Below are 19,608 nucleotides of genomic sequence, written 5' to 3' on the forward strand. Positions count from 1 at the left end.
TATATATTTTTTTGTTTTGTTTTATGAAAACATATACCCAAATGAAATATGTTATACATAGACCTAATAAATGCATTTAGGCAGGTAGTTTTTTTCCCTCTAATCAGGAAAGCAAACTTTTATCAGATTCAATGTTATAAGTCGGCTACAATTATCAGAACATAGTGTACTGCAGATATACATCTTCAATACAAGACCCCTGTGAGTCAGTCTGAAACGGCGCTCATAGACGTAGAAGCTTGTCTTCTGCAGCACGTCTTAAGGAATCAAACCCTTCACCACAGTGAATACACTAGCGGTCACATATTCTGTGAGGGCATTGACGTGTTGATATGAGGAGAACTGCCATGTATTAATTTGAATACCAGAGTAAGCAAATGTTTAACACCAATGCAAATGAGCTGATGAGACAACAGATAACCGGCATACCTCCAGCGGGTTGTGACTAGAGCAGCTTTTGTGAGCTTTTGTTTTTTGCTCCTCCCACTCTTGTCTTTCTTCTTTGGCAGGTTGGGTCGAGGTTATTTTAGGCTGGCTTCTCTTCATCCCAACATCACCATCATCATCATCTTCTTCTTCTTCATCATCATCATCTACTCTTTTGCCTGCACCACACCTGCATTCCATATTACAAGATTCCATTATCATGATTTGTCTGAAAGATTGTTGAAATTACTTTGAGCCATGTCTATACATATACAGACATGTTTTTTGAAATGCTTTCATATTGTTTACGCCAAATTCTGACCCAACCATCTGAATGTCGCAGCTGAAATCCAGACTCATCAGACCAATGGTACTCTGCATACCTCGGTGGTTATTTGAGTTACTGTTTCCTTTCTATCACCTCAAACCACTCTGCCCCTTCTCCTCTGACCTCTGACATCAACGAGGCATTTTCGTCCACACAACTGCCGCCCACTGGATATTTTCTCTTTTTCGAACCGTTCTCTGTAAACCCCCGAGATGGTTGTGCGTGAAACACCCAGTAGATCCGCAGTTTTTGAAATACTCAAACCAGGCCGTCTGGCACCAATAACCATGCCACTTTCAAAATCACTTAAACTATAAACTCTATATATATATATATTTGTGCATGTGGAGGAGCTCCGAGCAGCAACTTGTTGCTTCAGCATTGACTCATGAGTCGGTCCAGCAGCTTCCAATGCTTAGAGGCATTTTAACAATAATGTAAGAGATTCTGTCATGTGGTCGACAGGACTCTTTACCAAGGGGGGGAAGAGTTTGAAGGCATGTCTGAAGTTTGAATATTGTCTTCATTCCAAATATACTTGTTTCAGCTGAGCGTCACTTACATTCTTGAACCAACGTTTGTGAGCATGTGAGCATGAGAGCATGAGAACGTGTCTAGGGAGAGAAAAACACTCACCTTAGTCCAGAATAGTTTTCCCAACTGAGGACAAGTCCCCTCCTCTTCTTTCCTCTTGATTTCCTTTAGCTCCGTTTGTACTCCGGCACTTCCCTCTTTATTTCCTCTCACCTCCGGATTTCTTCTCTTTTGCAAGTCGTCGCAGATCTGTGAGTTCAACAGTTATCTTGGTCAGCACACATCGTCCCTTTCTCTCAGACAGTTTGAAGCTGGGTTTTTTCTCTCCAACTCACTCTCTCACTCTTACTTCACAGCTCAACCGACTGCTCTCACACTCAGTCCTTTGTGTGGTCTCACCTTGCTCTTCAACAGGGAGGGAGTGAGAGAGAGAGAGTTGCTAAAGGGAAGTTTCTAAAGGGAAGTTGGGTCAATATCAGGGCTGCATAGATGCGGCTTGGAGATAGCGCTCATGTTTCAGAGCCGCATATCAGAAGCTGTAGAAACTCCACATTCTGACTTTGAAGGAGAGGGAAGCTACCAATGGTAGTCGGTAATCTTACATGGTAATACTTGATCATATTTTTTTTGTCACATTTTTCTTTTTTATTCCAATTTTACTCCTTATTTGAGTTTTGTTCATTCCATTTCCTGGTGTACGACCTATGCAGGATATATTTTATTTATCCGTTAATGTCCTCACTTTATTATACTTTTTTTGTCTAATAATTATTATTATGTAACATAAGCTACATAATTGTGTTCAGTAAGGCCTCTGAAACTTTTTAGTTAACTGAACCGGACTAAAAAAGTCACATTTGGTCATATGGGAAGCCTGGCTTACATCACCCACATGGCAATGATGATGATGATGTAACAGCCGTAAAACACAGATGTTGTAACCCTAAAGACTTGAGGCATGTGTGTGGGAGAGGTGTGAGCACCCTGTGGACCGTGTGAACACAGAAGGTCTGAACACAGTCAATGAATGTGAGCTGGTGGCTTGAGTGTAAAAAGGTTCAGATAAACTCCGCTTTATGGAAGCTGCAGTGAAGGCTGATATGCTGCACTCTCCTTTCCTTTAGTCTTTGTTAAAAGCCGGGCTGCAGCAACGTGACCAAGCTATTCGATATATCTTACATTTAACATGCACATTTAACAACAACTTTAAATGTTTTGAAAGACTTAGTTCCTTAGCGAAGAGCCGAGGAAGTCAAACCTGCATCATTGCAGAAATGTGGAGCTGACAAATGGGATTAGGGCAATTAGAGGTAGGACAGGTTTTAGCTGATTCAGCGACACTCAGACATACAGGGGACCATTCTCAACTTGTCCGACAGGAATATTCACTTTGAGTATTTGTACAACCTCATAAATCTTGGCCTTCTCAGTGGTAACTAAACACAACCAGAAGCTTATATGTATAGTCTTGGAATGCCATACAGTGGAGCTCAACACTTATCCTGACTTGCTCGACAATGTTAGCTGATTGCAAGTGGTCGGAATCCAACAATAAAGTGCTCATTCTAAGCCAACGAATCAGCCGATGGACACACGAATGACAACATACTTATGAATATCATATTCTACTTCTGATAGTAGATCCCACGAAATGACACACTGAATCAGCTCTGAGTCACTATTTGGCTCGATTTAGTGTTCCCTTGGTTCTCCTAGTCCCTGATTGATAACAAAGGTGTGACACAAGAAAACCACCATGGAATGCCTTAGTGAGGCGGTCACACCCCGGTTCTTTGCAGTCCGAGCCGGGGACACCACCGAGGTAGTCACCATTGTTAATGGTGGTGGAGAGGTCACGGCCGGGAGGCGCCTTTTAATGGAAGAGCAGCTCAGAGCTATCGAGGTTGAGCTCCGGGTGGTGTGCAGACATCCACTGAGAGACGGCAGCCAGATACAGAGATGAGTGAATAAATGAGCCAAGTGACTTGGTGTCAAAAGAACAGAGAAGGGGACCCAGAATCGAGCCCTGAGGGACTCCAGTTAGTTAGGTTAAAAGGTTCAGAAGCAGAACCCCTCCCAGTTACCCTGCAAGTGCGGCATGTGAGGTCGGATGTGAACAGGAAGAGTGAATTAAACGTTACGTTGAACAAAAGAGAAACATACTGCCAGCAAAGAGCGCCATAGCGGTAACTATGAAATATGGATTTCTCAAATGACCGTCTCAATGTAAAAGAGAGAGTTTGTACCGTTAGAACGGTAGGTTTTATTTGTCCAGGTTTTTACACATCCGTCTGATTTCTGCCTCCACAAATTTTTTTTTAGTTTGTGCTGCTCAAAACAAACGTAAAACAAAATTCCCAAAAACATAATCAGACCTCACTGGGTCACTCCACGTAATGAGGGGCAACAAACCCCTGAGGAAAAAAAAAAAAAAAGCTGAATTAATGTTGCCATTCTATCCGAGGGTGAAAACAGTGTATGAAACTCATGTTGATTTTTTTTTTTTTCTTCAATCGTTTATAACAAAGCAGACGACAGTGATGACAAATCAAAGAGCATACAAGGTACGTACAGATCCAAGAAAACCCACTTCTTAAACTTCAAGCTGGGCGATGTGACAGTAAAGAGTCCCCACGGCCCACGCAGTGCGGCTCCCAGCTGGCAACACAGTTATAAGAAAGAAAAAGCATGACGCTGATCTAAACACTGTAGAATAACTAATGAGAAGGGAGTTGCTCTATGGAGGCAACTAAACCCTGGAAATGTCACAAGTGATCCAGTAACTTCTGTATCCATGGCAACTTCAATCGCAACAGTCCAGGTTGGCCTCTATTTATGAGCGGTTTGATCCGGAGGCACCGTCTTCGTCGTCGGGCGGACAGGCCACGAAATCCGCCAACATGGACGCCATGGCTTCATCGTCCACCTGCAGAGGCATGAATTCATTAGAGGTGCGTTATGTTCAAACTGACAAGCGCTTCATTAGGAAATAGTTTCATTATGACTCTTTAAAGTCACCATGTGCAGAATGTGTATATGATTATGTCTTTTATATCATTCTGATGGTTAAAATGATCGGCTAGGGCAGCTATTTATTGGCAAGGTTAGAAGGTTTATATTTTTTCCACATATGAAAATTACTTTTCTTAATTTCTTTCATGGAATTGAAGTCAAAAACAGTCATTTGACTGATTCTGTGTTCCGCGAGGGTAAAATGACAAAATAACATCTTTAGTACACTTATGTCAAATAAAAACATGTTTTGCTGTCGGCTCCGTCCACATTAGTACATTACTTTGCTCCTGTGCTGGTTCTCCTGTCTGTTTCTTCAAACGCCATCTACTGCAGTAATACACCGATTGTGGAGATGTACCACTACCTAAACCCACATGAAAACATCCAAACTATCCCTTTAAGGGTTTTCAAATGTACCCAAAACTCAACATTGTGAGTCTGTAACTAAATAAGCATTAATACGTTTATTAAACAGCAATGTCTCCTCCCAGAAATCGTGACCCGGTTACTCAAGATAATCCACAGACCCAGTTTTATGTAGTAACCATTTGCTTCCATCCAAACTAAAACAGCAAATACAAAAAAAATACTTTTGTGCCACTTTTGCGTGGCTGTGAGGTTATTATATTCCTGTACCTTTAATACAAATGTAAACAATCTCCATGAATCGTTACCTTTTTCTTCTCAGTGCCTAGCCCCGCCTCTTCCTCCATGTGCGTTTCCTCCCTCTTCCTCTTCAGTCCTTTTCCCTCCTCTACATCTCTATCACGCTCTGCTGCTCCTGCCTCCGTCTCCTCAGCTGTTGCGCCCTCTCTCTTCTCGGCGTCCGTCGTTTCCTCTAGTTCTTTTGGACTCGGCCCCGTCGAGATTTCGGGATCTGCTGCTGCCGCGTCTACCTCTTGAACAGCCGCCAGCTGCTCCTCCTGATCGCCGTGCGACTGTTTATCGCTCACGCTGGCTTCCTGTGCCGGCTCAGCTCCCAGCTTCTGTGGAGGTGAAGGGAGTCTGCTTTAGTTTCCTTGGAACAATAACAGCTGTATTTATCGACCATTACTGGAACCAAAACACGTAATGGAGGCTGCTTGAAGAGGGACAAGTGCTTGGAGTTCTGCCTGTTTTTAACACAAGACTCCTCACGCTAGTCTGAGGGTGCCTTTGTTACAAACACTCCCCTTTTCTTGAGAAGATATTGTAAAAAAGTATCAATCATTCGGATAAGCAACAGTCTGAACCTTCGACTAAATTCAGCTAAAATAAAAAACACACCTCAACATCCTTTTAGTACATTTTAGCTCATTATAGACGCGATAGCTACTTTCAGTGGAAACGATTTAATGGGCACTTCCTTTTTGTCCTGTCAAACAGAGAGTTTGTATGTTTTGAAGTGTGGTAGTATAAGGTACTTCTCCATAGTCAATGTGGACTACTCTACAGTATATGAGAGTTTGGAGAAACAGACACCAAAGTACCAGCAGAGGAGCGAAGTAATGTACTGCTGTAAACGTATTTTAGACACGTAGTTGAAGCGTAAACTATATTTACAATATTTTCACCGCTTCACTCTGCTGTCAGACAGCTCTGTTTTTTGTCAAAGGAGTCTCCCCGGCGGTAAACTCTCGTCTGTTTCTCCAAACTCCATCTACCGACTAAGGAGAGGGACCTCATACAACCCCACTTCAAAGCATCCAGACCATCACGTCAACTGCTTTCACAGCATAGATTTTAAATGTTTAGTTTACCATGCATTATAAATCAAAGTTCAGCAACTTTCTTCACACGGAATGCTTTCAGCTAATACAAAACTCACACTCAAACTCCTTTTGGTTGCTTGGACTTCAACAGCATCCCTGTTCAGCCAAATGCAATTGAGCCTAACAATTGCTTTTAGTACACAAAAAAGTACAGTTGACCCTTCAATAAACCCCGCTGCTACTCAGTCATGCTGTGACAGCTTCGTTACCATGGAGCCCACACTGTCACTAGCTGAAGAAATATTATCTAATTCTTGTAAAAAACACAATATAGAAACGGTATATCTTCTTACAACCTCTACAAGTAACAAGTATCACTATTAAAGCAACTATTACAATCCATTAATCCATTATTACTATTACAATCCACAAAACCAGCCTGAAATGAGGAAACTCTGAAACAATTGTGTCGACGGAGCTCAGCCGGGCGCCATGATTGAACAGCTTTGCGAAGGGTCAATTGTATAGAAGTCTATGAGAAAAGGACCCTACTTTGATACCTCATTTGATTTATTACCTCAATAAATATTGTAAACATGGGTTTATGGGCTCAGTAGCTAGTTTGAAGCCTTCTTCAATACAGCAGGGTATTAATCAAAAAAAAAGTCTTGTCATCAAACTCAAGTCTGAGAACGTTTCTTTCATCCTTCATCTTTCTGACACTCTGAAGTCGTCGGTATGCCTCAAGGGGGAGATTTTAAAGTTGCGACTAACCTGTTGAACCGGATTGGTTGTGCAATCTTCTGCGGCGGCCGTCAGCTCAATCTCATTGGCTCCCTGCTGCCACACCCCCCCTGCTGCCCCGCCTTCCTCCTCAGGTTCCTCCCTCTCCAGTGCTCCCCCGGTGACACACAGGATCTGCGGCATAGTGGGGTCGTCCATCCTTTCGCTCTCGTCTTCCTCCCCCTCCCCCTCTCCCTCTCCCTCTCCCTCTCGCGCCTCCTCCAGGACCCCGATGCTCTCCACCTTCTGCACCGTTATCCGGTCCTCTGCAAACAACGATCTGTTGGTCTGGATCTCCTCGATCCCTCCTTCTGCCTCTCCCTCCACGCTGAATCCAGCCAACCCCTCTTCATCCAACGCCGCTCTGAGCACCTTCCCCCCCTCTATACCCGCCTCTCCGTCATTGTCCTCCGCTCCCTCCAGTGGAGGTATGTCCCCATCCTCATCCTCTTCCTCCTCTTCTAGCTCTTCCCCCTCTTCTTCATCATAATTATCATACTCCCCGTCGTACAAGTCGTCCTCTGGAAAATCGCTCACATCCTCCTCCTCTTCTTCTTCTTCCTCTTCCTCCTCCTCGTCCTCTTCCTCCTCATCCATCCCTTCCTCCTCTTCATCCAGATCCTCGTCCTCCTCCTCTTCCTCCTCATCGGTGCTGTTGATGTTGATGACGGCAGAGTCTTCGTTGCTGGCGGGCGGCGGCTGGTGCTGGTGCAGGTGTCGTCCCTGCTGGCCCAGCTGATTCTGCAGCTGGTGCATCTGGAGCGGCATGCCCATGGGGCCGGGCTGGCCCGACGCCGAGGGCTGCATCAGCATCTGCTGGAGCTGGGGTCTGCCAGGCAACGAGTCCCCCAGACCGCCCGGTGGAGCCGCGAGTGTGCTGGAGCTCAAAGGGGGCACCAGGGAGACCACCGAGGAGCTCGGAGGAGGGAAGGAGTTGATTTGCGTGGTGGAGGTGGTGAGTAGAGGGGAGGAGGTGGCGAGGTCATTGGGGAGCGAGACCCTGTCTATTGTGGTGGTGGGCACGATGGCTGCGGGGTCTCCTCCCGTTAGTGAGACTGTAGCGCCTCCTGCTGCAGCAGAGGCCATGTTCTGAGCCACGGCTGCTGCCGCCTCCTCCTGCTGGTTCTCCAGGTTGAGCATCCCCGGCGGAACGATGACCACGCTGTCATCAGAGTCGCTGGCCAGAGAGATCTCGACATCCTCCGCTTCCTCTCGGTCGTAGCGGACGAACACAGGTCTCTGTCCCTCTGGGAGGCCCAGCCCGGCAGGGTCCTGCTGGTGGGACAGGATCATGTCTCCTGGAGTGGGCGCCTGGCCCGGCAGCCCCGGCACCAGGGAGAGGTGGTTCTCCAGAGAGCCCAGCAGGGAAGCGGGACCCAGGCCGAGAGAGTGGCGGCTGGGGAAGGGAGGACCGGGGGCAGGGCCCCCGAGGAGCGTCGGCAGAGTGAGTCCAGTGGCAGGCCCCTGGGAGGAGGGGAGGACGGAAGCGGCTGGAATGGGTTTCAGGCTGAGGGGGGGTAGGGGAAGAGCGATGGAGGGAGTGCGGGGGTGGAGGAGGGAGTTGCAGACGGTCAGAGCCTCAGAGCAGAATGTAGAGACCTGAGGGGAGTTAAGAGGGACTCATTAAAAACTGCTCCACACAAACATAGTACATAACATTTTAATACAGCCGTTTGAGATACGTTATTGCATAACAATATAATTTAGATTATATAATTGGATTACAATTATTGATGTATTTATGTGTTACTCATTTTAATGTTGCAGCTGGTAAAAGTGGAGCTCATTTGGATTTATTTATATACACTTCATGGTACTTTACATAACTTCCCCCTGGGGACCAATGAAACCTTATTGATATAATATCATCATAACTTAATTATTGATTACATTTGTATTGTTTATCTGAATCTGTAATCTAATTAAAGCGGTCAGATATATAGAGTAAAAAGTAGAATATATCTCAGAAGTAGACACATTTGAGGTGCTTGTCCTTTACTTAAGTACAATACCTGAGTAAATGTACTTTGTGAATGGGTATGAAAGGTTAGTTAGTCCAGATGGGCAGGTGGCAGCTTGCATGGTAACTCCTGTCATCAGTGTGTGAATGATGACATGTAGTGTGAAAGCACCCTGAAACATCTTTGGATCTACACAAGTTGTGTGAACGACCTGCTCCCTAAAGGCGAGGAGTTTTGCAGATATGAAAAGTTCTAACTCATTGATCCGTTCCTCAAACTGCCGCTCAGCAGCGTCTCCCTCAGCAGTCACCTTGAGGTTCCGGTCATTGCGTCCGTTGCTGAGGATGGACACGGCGCAGTTCAGAGGTGGAGGCCAACACGGTGATGGAACCAGGACCAGAGCCAGCAGTAACCTGGAAGATCCACAAGAACAAAACACAGATATGAGCCCGTCTACACTGCAAAGACCCAGCAGCCATCATCTTTCTCACCTCTAACAGAGGGGTTAACTCAAACATTATCGACTGCACAAATTAAATCACGTGGTCCTCTATAACATTTGGTCATGAAGTTTTTTAATAAAAAGTGGAATGTTGTTGACCGGCCACCTGAACTCAACCCAAATGACCAGACAGCACTAAACACATCATATTATAGGCATTAACTAAATAAAAGGTAGGGTTGATAATCTTCGTCAAATTCTTTGGGGTATTTCTGCTCTGACAGCAATCAATGAACCAAATTATCTGATGTTTGCAGTTTACCTTTATAATGATGATGTTTGGGGGAGAGGCTTTGGAAGCGGGCTCGTCGGTGCCACTGACTTGGTGACTTTCTTGCATGATTTAGCAGCTTTTGGAGCTGGTGCTGCGACTTTAAACACTGGACTAGGTTTTCAGGTTGGACCTTTTTTTTTTTTTTATCTTGCGCACTCTTAAGTTTTTCAAAATCACCATCACTGGCTTTAATTAACAAAAAGATAATCTTAATAATCAACTTTATACAGGATATTTCATTTACATTACAAACACTGTAGCACTCTCGTACCTGTACAGCTCTCGTCGGGGGAGGGCGCTGCTGTACTGCCCGCTGACGCCCCCAGCAGAGTCACACAGAATGCTGCTGCTGGACTGCTGCTGCTTCAGACGCACACACAGCGGCAGCACGATGTCATGGAGACGCTGCGAGGACCATCGGAGCAAAAATAAATAAATCACTGAATGACTGTTTGCTTCTGACAACAGAACGAGATGGCCATTGAGCGAGCGACATCTACCTTGTGTAAATCATCTTTCAGCAGTGTGCCACTGGTCAGAATGATATGCCTCAGTGCTGTGAAGAGAGTAAATCAGTGTTAGCACAGCAGATACGAAGAAGACCAGCAGATCGTTAAGAACTTATTGTATCAGGTGGAATCCAAGCGAGGCAGCGGCTCACCCCTGAGGGCCAAAAGGCAAGTATCCTGATTAGCCAATTGGTCTCCTTTCCTCTGGAGCGACGGCCCGACTGTGTCCGCCATGACCAAATGTTTTGTCCTCCGCGGGCCGGGCTTCCCTCCAGGGACCGCGTCTGCTGACAGTCCGGCCCGGAGCTGCAGGATGGGACAACACAGAGCTGAAGACAACACTTCCATGGGTGCCACACCTGTAAAACTACTGGATACCTCGGGTTCAAAAAGCTAATCTACAAAAAGTAGGCAGATTGTTTATGTTAGGATACATGGCGGTTAAATATGAATTGTATTCTTTCAGTGTTGATGAGTTGTTTTACTACAGAGGTTTTTCAGACATGTTAATGCAGGAAAAAGATCAAACATGATACATTTAAAGTAACCAACCTTGACAGACTCCGCCCCTGGTGTGATGTCACTGAGCAGGTGAGTAAACAGGAGTTCGGAGTGGCCGGGGCTTCCCTGAAGGATGCCAGCGCAGGCTCCGGCCACCTGGACCCACAGCTCTAAGGTCTTGTACACCGAGACCCGCACCGAGCTGAGGGACGAAGACGACACACACAGGACAAACGCTTTAACAAGACATTTAAGCGCATGAGTAAAACAAGGGTCCAGCCTGTGTGTGTGTTTGTGCGTCCCACCACCCACTTCCTAGAAAGTTACCTGTAGGCTCTCTGCTGTCCCAGACTGGCTTCAGGTTGAGGCGTCCAGGCCGACAGGGTTTGAGAGAACAGCCTCTGTAGCACAGCGGCGTACTGGACCATGCTGCCACGTACACTGCAACACACACACACACACACACACACACACACACAGTGTCAGCACTACACAAATAATACGACATACAAGTCTATGAATTCAAATACAAAAGTGTGTTCATGCACAACAGTACTTACGCTGCGATAAGAGCCGATAAGACCTCCAGTGTGTTGGTGTGTATGACGGGCAAGACCAGCAACCTCATACTCCCATCTCCTGTTAAATTCTGACACAAACAAAATATTGTTGACTTGCATGTATATTTAAAAATGTCAGCCAGAGGTTGAGTTCAGTCTGGAGGCAGTCTAAGTTAATAGTTTCATTAAAGCGTTTGGTTCTTGTGATAAAACATCAGAGGGCCTTGCCTCCACACCCTCCATTGTGAAATACTGTGTCTGTGTGTGCTCACTATGCTCTTGGAGCTGACAGCGAGGACTCGGCACACCAGGTTGAGTATTGTCCGGACAGGCAGACGGACAGCGGAGGCTGGATCCACCCTGATGAGAGAGATAAGAGCCATTGGGTTATTTTTATTTTTTTCCCTTTAAGATTTGGCTGAACTATCCCTTGAAAAGGTGTGTGTGTGTTGTACCTGAGTGTGTGTGTGTTGTACCCGAGTGTGTGTGTGTGTGTTGTACCCGAGTGTGTGTGTGTGTGTTGTATCCGAGTGTGTGTGTGTTGTACCCGAGTGTGTGTGTGTGTGTGTTGTACCCGAGTGTGTGTGTGTGTTGTACCCGAGTGTGTGTGTGTGTTGTACCCGAGTGTGTGTGTGTGTGTGTGTGTTGTACCCGAGTGTGTGTGTGTGTGTGTTGTACCCGAGTGTGTGTGTGTGTGTGTTGTACCCGAGTGTGTGTGTGTGTGTGTTGTACCCGAGTGTGTGTGTGTGTGTTGTACCCGAGTGTGTGTGTGTGTGTTGTACCCGAGTGTGTGTGTGTGTGTGTGTTGTACCCGAGTGTGTGTGTGTGTGTGTTGTACCCGAGTGTGTGTGTTGTACCCGAGTGTGTGTGTGTGTGTGTTGTACCCGAGTGTGTGTGTGTGTTGTACCCGAGTGTGTGTGTGTGTTGTACCCGAGTGTGTGTGTGTGTGTGTTGTACCTGAGTGTGTGTGTGTGTGTGTGTTGTACCTGAGTGTGTGTTTGAGCGCCAGACAGACAGCTGTGTATCGGTCCTGGAGCTGCAGCAGCAGCAGGGGATCCGACTGGTCGAGGTGAGGGAAGGGCAGCTCCACGCCCGGGCCTTCGTACGGCACTGTTCCATCTGTCCCGGGAAAAAGAGCACAACACACATGTAGACCTGGTGGAGCCAACGGCTGAACCCTATCAGTAGCCAGAAACCATTTGGTACGCTGTATATGCGCCAGTGTGGTATAATAATTCCGGTTTTACAGTGCATGAAATCTTCAACACAGATGTCAACACATTGACATCTTCCTCGGCTAATGTGCAACCAGGCAGCAACCTCCGGTTCTGCCGAGTAAAGCCGATGCAGAAGTGTCTTAATCACGCATTCTCTCAGCTGACCACCAGGGGCGACTGCTCTGATTGTATAGAAGTATATGAGAAAATTACTCTACTTCTCTCTTGATTTATTCCCTCAGTAAACATGGTAAACATGCGTTTATGTCTCAATCTCTAGTTTCAAGTCTTCTTCAATACAGCATGATGTTCATTCAAATAGACCATAAAGCAGGGTATGCTTTAGGGCGAGCTTACGGCATCTCTAGGTCATTCCTCTACGTCACTCCTCTATATTCCAAATATGGTAACTTCTGTTCATCGGTTGCAAAAATAAACATGGTGACGGCTGTAATCCACAGCAAAATGACCAAACTTGAGGTTTCAAAACAGCAGTCTACAAAGCTATGGGATGACTACGTCCACTACTTATATACGGTCTGTGGGTGCAAGGTTAGCTAGCTCTGTGGTGCTAGGTGAGCTTAGCTAGCAGAATCAGTAAGCAATAAACATGAGGATTTCTGAAAGGGCTCTACAGAAAAATATAACCATCACAGACAGAAAGGTGTACCTGTTTCTGAACCCTGGTAGATCTGAGCCAGCAGCCCATTGGCTGAGGCCAGCAGGCAGTGAATCTGATTGGTCCAGCCCTCAGCTCTGCCGACACCCACTCCTTTGTCCAACAGGCCCCCCAGACAGGGCAAACGGCTATAACACAGGCAGGCCATCTGACAGAATGACAACGAGGCGGAGTTACATTATATAACAAGCAGTTTTGATAAGATAATAACATTCCTGATTCCAATTATTTTGTTGTCAAAACATCCGCTTTGAGAGTCACAAACCTCTTGTGTTTTCTTGTTGCTGCTGTCCATTTTGGAGAGGAAATACGCTCCCAGTTTGCCCTGAAATAAATAAAAAAGGTTCAGATTTTCTACATCGAGAATCAAATCCTTCGCTCAGGTCTTCCTCATCTCGTCCGTCCATCTTTGTGTCTTACCCTGAGGGATCCACAGGCTCTGGGGTAGAAGGCCATACAGGCCGTGATCCCCTCCATGGCTGCCAGCTCACACTGAGATCACAGGGAGAGCAAAGGTATGAGGGCTGCTTCAACCGATCACTCTAGTTACAAGTCAATTCATCTAAGGACTACTTGATTAAGTTCCCAGAGCTAATAAGCTAATAATAATAATAATAATAATAATAATAATAATAATAAAAAAAGACCCAGAATATGGCTTCCTACAATGTGCTACTCGCAGCGGTAGTGACTAGAACGTTAAATATTCATCTGCAGCGTTCGGTAGCAGCCCTCACCTCCTTCTTGAGGCCCAGCAGAGACGTGAGGAGGCCCAGGATGGAGTTGATGCCGACCTCCCTGGCCAGCTCCGCCAGCTGGGACGAGTACTGCAGCAGGTCCTTCAGGGTGTTCACCGCCAGCTGGATGGTCTGAACCGGAGACTGAGACTGAAACAGAGAAGAAAAGAGGGAGACTTTCGGGTTTTCCGCTTTGCCATAATTCAGGTTTTTATATATGAGGCAGACCGATGGCTCCGGGTTTGTGTGTGTGTGTAAGAATCATACCTGTATGACGTGCTGCAGGGAGCGCAGCCAGGAGTTGCAGTGCTGCTGGAAGAGCTCACTGGAGCTGTCCTTCACCATCATGGAGAGCAGGCACAGACCCTCAAACCTGCACACACACACACACACACACACACACACACACACACACACACACACACACACACACACACACACACACACACACACACATGTAGTCTCCATGCTAACACTAACACAGCTGTTTGTTATTTGTCAGCACTTTTATGAGATTTCAAATTTGGATCGATATATGAACCGTGACTGTGTTTGACAATAAATGTAACATTAAAACTAATAATGTACTTTTTCCCCCTCCTTTAAATCTAAAATAACATCCATCTCAATTGTAAAATGAAATTGTCACATAGAGAACTTATAGTGTGGTAACGTCATATCTTTATCTTGAAAATGTTGCCTTTATTATAATTTCAACCTTTGTTATAATGCAAAGGAAACGTGCTATGTTTTGCACATTATTTATATAACAAGCAGTTTTGTTAACATAATAACATTCCTCATTTAAAGTGTTATTTTATGGGTGCTTGTGTTTAGAAATGTTTTTGTAGCGGCTATTTACATTCATCCCATTTTTTTGTATTATCCTCATCCACCAAACCTTCCTGCTTTGATCTGGTCATCTGATCAGCAAATTTATGCTCACAAAACTGGTGTCAGACTTTCATGTTAGCGAGTAGATCACAATAACGTTGTTATTTCTCATATCTTAATACTTATAACTAGTATAATTTTGTTTTATTGGCAACGCACACTAATATACATGGAATCACACATGGTACCAAAAGGGATCTCTCGGGTGTAGTTTACAAACATTTAAAATATTACCCAGCCCAACATATAAATAAAAATGCACACCATTTTTCAGAATAGTTGCTTCTCATTTATTAAATAAAAATAAGCTGATAGCATACAAATGGTGGGAGGTGTCCATAAAGGTCCTGTGTCCTCAGGCTTTAGATTTTTTTATATTCTTAAAAAAAAGTTTAGTCTTTATTTAAGCCCAAAAGGCTTTTAATAAATAGTGTTTATATTTTTGCCATTCTAAGGATAAGGTTATTTAACTTTACTAGTTGATATTGACAGGCAACAATTATTATAGCTAATAGCGAAATACAAAGCTTAAATTCAGTAATGACACATGTGACCGCTAACATTTTTATCTTACTCAGACTGATTGTCAGTTCTGAACTTTTACTATGTTTATTGTAATAATGGGCTTTAAAATAAATAAAAATGGTCATGTAAGTTAATGTTCTCACCTGGTCTTGTTCGAGCCCAGTTTGGCATTGCTGAACCCCACGAGACCCCCGACGGCGCTCGCGCTCTGCGGAGATAAACGCAGGTGTTAAAATGCATGCCTCAAATATTAGTCAAAAAGAAAAGCACGGCAACACCTGCAGCTGCTCCAGATGTCAGCTCAGTGAACCACAACGCATGGAGCAGGCTAACAGGTAACTAGCCACCAAGCTAGCGGGCTCCGCTCCTCTCCTCTCCGGGCCGGGTGCTCTACCTGCGTCTGGAACACGCCATGCTCTCTGTAGCTGGCCAACAGGCCGGGTAGATGCTCTGGACGCTGCTCTTTCAAAACCGACACCAAGCCCTCCGTTAGTCGCATACCAGATGTCTCCCGCAGCCACGCCGATGTAGCCATGTTGCCTTACTGCCAAGCCGACGTCACAAGAGCGCGACGGCGTGACGTCTTTGTTGATGTGCCGCCTCAGCCCCCTCACGCGCCAGACTGTCGAGAGGCGGACCAAGTAAAGCCCATTTAGTCCTCTAGCCGTGTGGACCAGACTACAGCAGCACTCGTCCTCGCAGAGCTACCCCGCGTGCAGCGTCCCCGGACCCGCTCATGGCGAACGAGCGGCTCAGAGCTCTGGAGGATGTGGAGAAGGAGGTCGCGACGATCCTGCAGTGCGCCGGTGAGGACGCCAAAAGCTGCACTAATGAACATTTTATGATGATTAATGTTAAAGCCCATCGTGTTTTAGCTAGCTGGTGAACATAAGGAGGCGCAATTAGCAGCTAAAGAGACCAAAGAAGAGCAAAAAGAGGGCGTGAATATTGGACCTAAGTTCACCATGTGGACACAAACATGACTCCATATGAATGAAAATGTGTCCATATTATTAAAAAAGCCTGGTCATAAATAAAGCTGATTGCACGTTGTTGTACTTGTACACTTGCCCCGGCAGGTAACATAGTACTGGAGCTCTCCAAGGACAAACACAACGCCAGCCTGCTGGACCGACAGCTGGTCCAGTTCCAGGGCTCCGTCAACCGAGTGGAGAGCGAGCTGAGCGGCCAGATCCGATACCTCACCCAGGTCAGAGACTCTGGTGGTGTTGGTGTCCGCAACAGGAAACAGTTCCAGAAACAGTTCCACCGTGATGATGATGCAGTTTGGACTTTTTGGTAAATGTGTTTGTGTGTCCCCCGGCCCCTGCAGGTAGCTACCGGTCAGCCTCATGAGGGTTCCACCTATTCTGCCAGGAAGGACTGTCAGATGGCACTGAACAGAGCCGAGTACGCCAAGGTCAAACTGGGAGAACTGGGACGGACCTGTGAAGTCATGCTGGAGCAGCAGCAACAGCAGCAACAACAACAACAACAACAACAACAACAACAACAGCAGCAACAGCAGCAGCCGACATGAGAGCAGAGCGGGACCTTCACTGCAGCATTTCACTCTAATGACTGTATTTGCCACCAGCCTTAACAGTTTTTCATCAATCCTTTTTAATTTTGTATACAAATATGAAGTACCACAAGAAACGCAAAGAAAAACTTGTGTTTAACTACTTTTTTTTCTCCCTCTAAAATAGTTTATGTTTTGGGTATATTTTGTTGTTTTAACGTGTTAAGATTCCTGTAATGCAAAAAAAGTTGATCCCAAATGTTTCACCAGATCCAGGACTTGTTAATCTTCAGAGCTTTGATTTTACGTCATACAGGGAAGAATCTTAACAGACGGAATGCAAAAGATATAATTTTTTGTAGATGGCGTTTGGAGAACCAAAAGTAATGTATTTTGGACACCAACTTTTTTTTAATATCAGTTTAGTTGTACATTATATGTTTTGTTTAAATTGATTTAATATTGAATTATATATTTATAGTGTAGTTATTTTCAGTGCTTTACCTTGCCGTCAGACGGGGAACTGAAGCTATTTTATTTACATATATATCTCTCCATCAATGCTCGCTTCAAAGCCACAAGACTCCTTTGACAAAACCAGTAATTTTTGCTTTATTAGTGTGCTTTATTTTGGGACTTTAGTGAGTCCGAGCTAACCCGTTTCAAAACACCAAAGTCACACAATATCAAAGTAACCGTTGGAGTTAGTGGTTGACCTGCAACTCTGTTCTGCGAGATAAAAGTTCTGTTTTTGTCCAAGGAGTCATGTGGCTTTAAAGAGAGCTGTACTGTCTGACAAGGTAAAGCATTGACAATATTCTAAATATGGTGTACACTTAAACTGATGTAGATTATTTTTGAGTGATTCTTTTAAATACGTCGACAGCAGTACATTACTTTTCTCCTGTGCTGGTACCTTTGACTGTTTCTCCAAACTCCATCTACTATAGTAATACCCTGACTATGGAGAAGTACCTCATACTACCACACTTCAAAACAATCACTTTAACAACTTAAAAGGCAGAGAAAGGTCTCTCTCATTAAAGTCAGCAGCAAACATTTGAGGTCAAAGTGTCTGAAATGTCCACGACGACCTTGATACATTGTATGACTGTTCTGAACCAGGCTAATTGGGAAGAAGCCTGATACTAATGGACGGTAACTGGAGTTTATTTTCCTCAAATCTGTCAACAAGTGTCTTTTGTCCTCAAAACCTTAGTGACGTACGCCAAACTGTCCTCATTAACACTCCCGACGTCACTCTTATATCTGGCCTCGATACGCTTGCTCAACTATATTGTGGTTAATGATGCAGCATGCAGCTGTCCACATTTCACTGAACTGAGCCTTTGTCATGTTCTGCAAAGATCACACCACACTCGTTTGACTGATTATTTGTACATTTTATTGAGTAAAATAACAGAATCCCAATAAGAGTATCTTATGTTCTTCAAAATTACATGTGAAGGGTTTTATCCATCTCAGGTTTGGTTGGAATGATTAGAGCTGCTGTGTCTTTCACTTACACAGCTCACATTTAAATCTTAATGGAAAAAATGAAATAGAACATTTGTTTTTTTCATCATGCATCTTTTGTTTAGAGAGACTTCTAACTCCCCAATAGAGAGTGATTACAGCCCAGTGATAAAGTGGAGAGAGCTCTGACAAGAAAAAACAGTAACTTTATGGTGCTAGCACTGCTGATAGCACATTGTGTACAGGTGAAGAAGAGCTGACCGCCAGTGGTGGAAGAAGTAGAACCTTTACAAGTAAAAGTCCGTAGTCTAAAAATACTCCATTACAAGTAAAAGTCCTGAATGGAAAATGTTACTTAAAGGGTCACGTGAGTATTTTCCCATGTTCTTGTCTCTAAGTGACTAATGGGGACAACAACTTCTTGAAATTGGACCAGTATTGAGGGTCCGGTTGTTACTGTGTCCAACCAAGTCTTGCCCAAGGAGAAGTCTCGCTCTGAAATCTGGCATCGCTCCACATTATGGAAATTGTCCCTTTAAGTCACTTTTACACAAACATGGGATAATAGGGGCCAAGTAAAACAAACCAAAAATAATGTTACACTTCAAAAAGGCACAATGAGTGGGATTTCCCTAAAAAAAACTATGTTGTAACGCTGGTTCCAAAACCAGAAGGAATCTGGAGTTGGCTTTCACCAGATGGGGGGGGGGGGGGGCCTAATTTAAATGTGTTTACAAACCGTAACTGACAAATTCTACTCATTGTGCCTTTAAAGATACAGAAGTATGGGCTAAATATACAAAGTAAACATACTCATTATGCAGAATGGCTCTTTTGAAAGTGTAATATGATCATATCATATTATGTTATTTTTTAAGCATTTTAATGTAGTTTGTGGAGCCAATTTGAGATCAGCAGTAGAATACTGCAACATGTAAAGTTTTTTTATTTTTATTTATCTACAAAGTTACTATGAGTGTTAAATAAATGCAGTTGAGTATAAAGTAACAAAAAATAGAAATACTGAAGTAAAGTACAAGTACATCAAACAGTACATTCCACCACTGTTGATCTCACGCTAAAGCTAGATTGAAACAACTCTCTGGCTGTTCAACAGACATTAAAATCAGTTTACATCACTGTTAGTTCATCCCATAGATATTCCACAAAATACAAAAAATAACTATAAAAATAAAATCATTCCTGTTTATTGAACTATACCCTCTGGGCCTCGCTGCTCCAAACGCTTTTTTATTGAATTCATTATAGTGATCGAAGGATAAACCAATAGGAAGCAGTACAAGTTAAATGTTCCCCTGAAGACAACAGCTGGCCTATCGTCAATATAAAAAAATACCACTTTTATACCTTTGTTTAAAGTTGTTAGAATTATAATTCCTGAATCACAGCAGCGTGTATAATACTGATACCAGCAGAAAAAGACAAGCAGCAGCACTTCTTGCAAACACATCTC

General features: G+C 44.4%; 3 protein-coding genes across 3 annotated transcripts in view; 1 reads left to right on the top strand and 2 right to left on the bottom strand.

Annotated features, from left to right (window-relative positions):
- Positions 1-3,534: 3,534 nt before the first annotated feature.
- pelp1 (proline, glutamate and leucine rich protein 1) lies at positions 3,535-15,671 on the bottom strand (the record flags this gene model as incomplete). Its single annotated transcript, XM_079214623.1, has 19 exons — positions 3,535-4,214; positions 4,978-5,289; positions 6,769-8,376; positions 9,049-9,151; positions 9,786-9,919; positions 10,015-10,070; positions 10,176-10,329; positions 10,576-10,726; positions 10,852-10,965; positions 11,085-11,173; positions 11,357-11,444; positions 12,071-12,203; positions 12,972-13,128; positions 13,246-13,305; positions 13,401-13,472; positions 13,718-13,867; positions 13,985-14,090; positions 15,280-15,344; positions 15,531-15,671. 19 exons carry the CDS (start codon positions 15,669-15,671, stop codon positions 4,122-4,124), a joined length of 3,786 nt encoding a protein of 1,261 aa, XP_079070749.1. The 3' UTR covers positions 3,535-4,121.
- A 179-nt stretch (positions 15,672-15,850) lies between these two features.
- med11 (mediator complex subunit 11) lies at positions 15,851-18,042 on the top strand. Its single transcript, XM_079215200.1, has 3 exons — positions 15,851-15,942; positions 16,216-16,346; positions 16,470-18,042. Exons 1-3 carry the CDS (start codon positions 15,873-15,875, stop codon positions 16,674-16,676), a joined length of 408 nt encoding a protein of 135 aa, XP_079071326.1. The 5' UTR covers positions 15,851-15,872; the 3' UTR covers positions 16,677-18,042.
- Positions 18,043-18,051: 9 nt separating this feature from the next.
- The window catches only part of LOC306733889 (arrestin red cell-like), an 11,576-nt gene continuing 10,019 nt past the window's right edge, over positions 18,052-19,608 (bottom strand). The window contains exon 14 of the mRNA XM_079215199.1: positions 18,052-19,608. This exon is cut by the window's right edge and continues 290 nt beyond it. The gene's annotated coding sequence lies outside the window, so the exon portion shown is untranslated.

The sequence above is a fragment of the Taurulus bubalis genome (assembly GCF_910589615.1).
Source record: "Taurulus bubalis genome assembly, chromosome: 3".
Classification (NCBI taxonomy): Eukaryota; Metazoa; Chordata; class Actinopteri; order Perciformes; family Cottidae; genus Taurulus; species Taurulus bubalis.